Source organism: Thecamonas trahens (genome assembly GCF_000142905.1).
Source record: "Thecamonas trahens ATCC 50062 unplaced genomic scaffold supercont1.62, whole genome shotgun sequence".
Classification (NCBI taxonomy): Eukaryota; order Apusomonadida; family Apusomonadidae; genus Thecamonas; species Thecamonas trahens.
Window position 1 is genome coordinate 148,830 of NW_013657618.1, and position 4,264 is coordinate 153,093.

The 4,264-nt window shown below is 63.3% G+C and overlaps 3 protein-coding genes across 3 annotated transcripts in view; 2 read left to right on the forward strand and 1 right to left on the reverse strand.

The window, feature by feature from the left end:
- Nucleotides 1–921: 921 nt before the first annotated feature.
- AMSG_10646 (uncharacterized protein) lies at nt 922–2,413 on the forward strand. Its single transcript, XM_013897900.1, has 3 exons — nt 922–984; nt 1,173–1,248; nt 1,408–2,413. Exons 1-3 carry the CDS (start codon nt 954–956, stop codon nt 2,369–2,371), a joined length of 1,071 nt encoding a protein of 356 aa, XP_013753354.1. The 5' UTR covers nt 922–953; the 3' UTR covers nt 2,372–2,413.
- AMSG_10647 (uncharacterized protein) lies at nt 2,408–3,570 on the reverse strand. The gene is made up of 2 exons (XM_013897901.1): nt 3,473–3,570; nt 2,408–2,809 (listed from the first exon to the last, which is right to left on the reverse strand). Exons 1-2 carry the CDS (start codon nt 3,555–3,557, stop codon nt 2,493–2,495), a joined length of 402 nt encoding a protein of 133 aa, XP_013753355.1. The 5' UTR covers nt 3,558–3,570; the 3' UTR covers nt 2,408–2,492.
- A 483-nt stretch (nt 3,571–4,053) lies between these two features.
- AMSG_10648 (double-strand break repair protein MRE11A) overlaps nt 4,054–4,264 on the forward strand; it is a gene marked incomplete at both ends in the record, with an annotated part of 2,438 nt that continues 2,227 nt past the window's right edge. Inside the window, one exon of the mRNA XM_013897902.1 lies at nt 4,054–4,126. Within this exon, the coding sequence (XP_013753356.1) occupies nt 4,054–4,126 (73 nt within the window). The remainder of the gene's footprint in view (nt 4,127–4,264) is intronic.

Here is a 4,264-nt window from a genome sequence, read left to right on the forward strand (position 1 = left end):
TTCCGTCACACAGCCACTCCCTCGGCGTAGCTCTACCACGTACCCCCCCCCACCCCACCACACACACACACCATCCCCCATCCCCCCCACACACAAGGGAGTGGTAGGTGGTGGTGGCTTTGTCAGGCCGAGGTCGTACCTGGGAGTGTGCGTTCGGGTCGCGCACAAGAGCCCGCACAATGCTACGCCAGACACCAGACATGGTTCGAGGTGAGTCGAGTGGTGGCCAGAAGGAGTGACTGGCGAGGAGGTGCACGAGGGGGTGGACGCAAACGACCACGTCGGGATGACGGCTGATTATCGAGGATTGTTGGTGAAAGGGGGGGGGGGTGGGGGGGGGGGGGTTCGCTTCTAAGATGGGCCCTCCTCCTCTCATCGTGGTGGCGGGAAACAATCGAAGGTCTGGGTCGCATGTCCTGTGTCCTCCTCAGGAAGTGGTTGTTCATCGAGCTGATGATCACACGTCGGTTGACGGCACTGTCGTCGCGAAAAACGCGCACACGACCGGGCTTGGAGGCAGTTGCTGTGGGATGATGGGTAGCCTTTAGTGCAAGTTTCAATGGTGGACATTGAACATTGGCTCGGTTGGGTTCAAGTTGTGGACCATTGCCCTCGTGGTCGATGGAGATCGGGGGGGAGACGGGGCGGCTCCGGTTCCGTGATGACAATGATGACCATGACAACGACGGCAAATCGTCGGCATCGAGGCAGGCTAGCCGCCGCCGAGTAGGCGGGTGCCATTGGCGGGGAGATACACATCTTGAGCACTGTCGCCACAGTCTGCCATCACTCGAATACGGCGATAGGGCAGTCTGTGGTGACAGACTTTCTCCTCTCTGCGTTTGCGCGCATTTGGCGCATTCGGCGCAATTGGCCCGTTCTCGGCTTGGCCTCCCCCCCCCCTCTCCACCTCCCCCCACACGTCTCTTGTGGACGACAAGAGGGAGTGTGTGATGCGTGCCGAGGTGGAGAAGGAGATGAGTGGTATGTGCATGCCCTTTGTATACCCTGCGTGTGTGTGTGTGTGTGTGTGTGTGTGTGTGCCTGTGTCTGTGGTCGGGGTAGCACTCACAACCTGTGCGGACATGGACATGGGCATGGCCATCTTCGCTGCCTCCTCCCCCCTCCCCCCTCCCCCCCCCCCCCTTACCTCTGGTTGCTATGGTCAACAGCTCTGGTACTGTCTCTGTCTGAGACGATCGGTGCCGAGGTGGACATCGATGACGACATGCTCGAGTATTTGGTAGAGTACGTAGATTTGTAGTTGGTCAGGCATGTTCGAGCCGGACGGACGCCGTAGATGATGGACGGCCCAAGACGGAAGAGAGGAGACATGCCCAACACTCACAGCTGGACTACACGTGCGCGGGTGCGCGGATGTGTGTGTATGGGGGGGGGGGAGAGCAGGTTCGTGATGGAGCGATGCTCGCAGCCCGACGAGCTCGATGAGGACGAGGCTGTCGATGACCTCCGCATCATGCTCGAGGGATACATCGGTGACGAGCTCGAGGCGGCGGCAGCGTCGCTGCCGGCGGCTTGGAAGACGCTGGTGGCGGCGGCGGCGGAGCCTGCTCCCGACGACGCCAGCGACTTTTGGGGAAGCGACGACGAATGCGCTGCTGCGTCGCCGTCGCCTCCCGCCGAAGCGGCGGCGGTGCGCCCGGCGTCGCCGTCGGCATCGTCGGACGCAAGCTGCGAGAGCGGCAAGGAGAACGCGGGCGCAGTTGCCGAGGACCCAGGGACTGCTCTGCTGGCACAGGTCTTCCCCGACGCCGACCGGCGGTGGCTGGACGAGATGGTGCATGCGCACGACGGCGATGTGGCTGCGGCTGCGGACGCTGTCCAGCTTGCGCGCGAGCTCGAGGCCGCAGGCTGCGATGTGCGGCATGTGCGGCCCAAGGGGAGCAAGGCCGGCGGGCGTAGGGCCAACAAGGACGCGACGCGGGGATCGGCGACCGCCAGCAGCTCGCCGGCGCCGGCCCTCGACTCGGCGCTCAAGTCCAAGATCGCGGCGCAGTACATGGTCCGCGACGAGGAGTTTGTGGGCCGCAAGTCGATGCACGAGCTGTCCAAGGCCGACAGGGCAGCGTACAAGACCCGGCTTTCGGGCATCGCCACCGCCATCCCGGACCAGGACAAGAACCGTCCCAGGATCCGGTACCGCGACGGCAAGGTGGCGTCGACCAAGGGCGAAAAGTACATTGTCGTCACCGAACCCGAGCCCGAGTGCATGAAGGCCACGTACGTCTCGCTCAAGAAGGTCCGCAAAGGCAAGCGTGGGCCATCGCCGTTTGCAGGTGGCGGGAGCAAGGGCAAGAAGGGCCCGGTCTCGTCCAAGTCTGCCGCCGGCAAGAAGGGCAAGCGCAAGTGAGGGGAGAGAGAGGGAGAGAAAGTACACGCATCGGACTTGGCAGGGGAACGTTCATTACGGACAGCACAGCCGCTGAGGACAAAGTGAGCAAGCTCGGGAGAGAGTGACCGAGAGGCCAAGCTTAGTGCTGGTCGAGGCCGTGCGGGCGGTCGACAAGCTGGAAGACCTGGCCGCAGGGGCACTCGTGCGGGGCGCCAGCGTCAAGACGCCACCAGAGCACGCCGTTCTCGTGGATCGACGAGCACTTCTCGCCAGTGCAGCCAACAATCCGGTGGTCCACCGCCGAGAGCACCTTGACCGGGTTCTCCTTGGTGCCCCAGTGGGTGGCAGCCTGCGAGGCGAGCACCTCAGCACCGAGCTCCTGGTGCCGCTCACCCTCGGTGAGCTCATCGTACTCACGCCCGGTGGCCACGTCCATGCTGGACGGGATGCCACCATCTACACACATAGACCACACCAAACCACATCTCCACCGTGAGTCCTCCGCCTCCTCCCTTCCATACAACACTCTCGGTTCCCCCACGACGCGTCGGTCGGCTGACGGAACGCCCACCACTTCCGCTCGCCGCTCGACCCCCGCCACCAATAGCATCTGCTTGTGGCGCAGCACGTCCCCTCATGCCCACATCCTCCTGTCTGCAGGACTATCCCTAGCCCGAAATACTCTTGCTCAGCTCGGACGTGTCATCCTCGTCGTCCTGGGCGGTGCAGAGGCTGTGGCGTGCGAGGGGGAGGCGGAGGGGGGGGGGGCTGCCACGGGCGCCAAAGGTTGATCGATCGAAAAAATGAACCTCGGCCAGGGCCGGCACACCCGAGGCTCTGCAGGAGGATAGCAAGTGCGGAGCAGAGCGGAGCAAGTCGGAGATGGAGGCTGCATGTTCTTGCAAGGGCGTAGGCTGGGTGGGGGGAGGTAACGTCCATGTGTGCGTCCAGGGGAGCAGGCCTAGTTACCGGAGCGACGGCTGTCGTCCTGGTCGCATCCGTTCACCCACAGCCAGACACCACCACCGCCGCCATGGCAAAGGAAGGGAGAGGGGGGGGGGGGAGGGAGAGGGGGGGAGAGGGAGAGGAGGCATTGGATAGAGCGCTCTCTGTGCGTACCAGCAGGGGCAGCACGCCATGCAGCGGCGACAGAAGTCAGCGTCGCAGTGCGGCTGACGGAGAGCGTGCGAGCAAGGGAAAGCATGATAGTCGGGTGGTTGAGGCAATGATCATTTGTTAATCGTCGCGACATTGATTGACCTTTGGAGCCCCACTCTCACCCACTCGCCGACTCCCCGACCACTTGCCGCTTGCCGCTTGCCGCTTGCCGCTTGCCGCTTGCCTCCTCCCCCCCCTCCCCCCCACCCCACCCCCCCCCGCCCCATATCGCCATCACCATCACTGCCATCACCGCCATCACCGCCATCACCACCATCACCCACCTCCACCCTCTCTTCCTCTCTTCCTCCTCTCTTCTTCATTCGCTCTCTCATCCAACCCTCCCCGTTGTGTGCCGTTGTGTGTGTGTACCCCCTCTGCTGGCTGTGTGCACTTTACGACCTTTTTCTTGATTCACCACTCTGATCACGATCACGGCCCTTGATCAGCCACCACTCCACCCCCTCCCCCCCCCACCCCCGCACCGAGCGGGGCGGGCCCCCCCCCCCCCACCGCCAAAGACGAGGGGGATTGCTTGTAACATGCCCAATGGCTGGCTGGGGTTCGCCGCCAACCCGGCATTCAGGGTCAACCACAGTAGCTTCCTCCGTCTTAGTCGAGTTACCATCTCGAAGCACATTGGGCAAGTGACAAATGAGCCGACCGCGCGGGTGCGAAACACTCACAGACACGGGCCTCGACGAGTAGAAAAAAGTTGCCTATACCCATCCGATATGTTACGCTATCTGTGAG

Excerpts from the sequence above, each read along its gene's own strand:
- AMSG_10646 (XM_013897900.1), top strand. The coding sequence starts at position 954 with ATGCGTGCCGAGGTGGAGAAGGAGATGAGTG. Across the intron at positions 985-1,172 it reads GGTGGAGAAGGAGATGAGTG|CTCTGGTACTGTCTCTGTCT; the intron begins GTATGTGCATGC and ends TATGGTCAACAG. Across the intron at positions 1,249-1,407 it reads ATGCTCGAGTATTTGGTAGA|GTTCGTGATGGAGCGATGCT; the intron begins GTACGTAGATTT and ends GGGGGAGAGCAG.
- AMSG_10647 (XM_013897901.1), bottom strand. The coding sequence starts at position 3,557 with ATGCTTTCCCTTGCTCGCACGCTCTCCGTCAGCCGCACTGCGACGCTG. Across the intron at positions 2,810-3,472 it reads ATGGCGTGCTGCCCCTGCTG|ATGGTGGCATCCCGTCCAGC; the intron begins GTACGCACAGAG and ends CTATGTGTGTAG.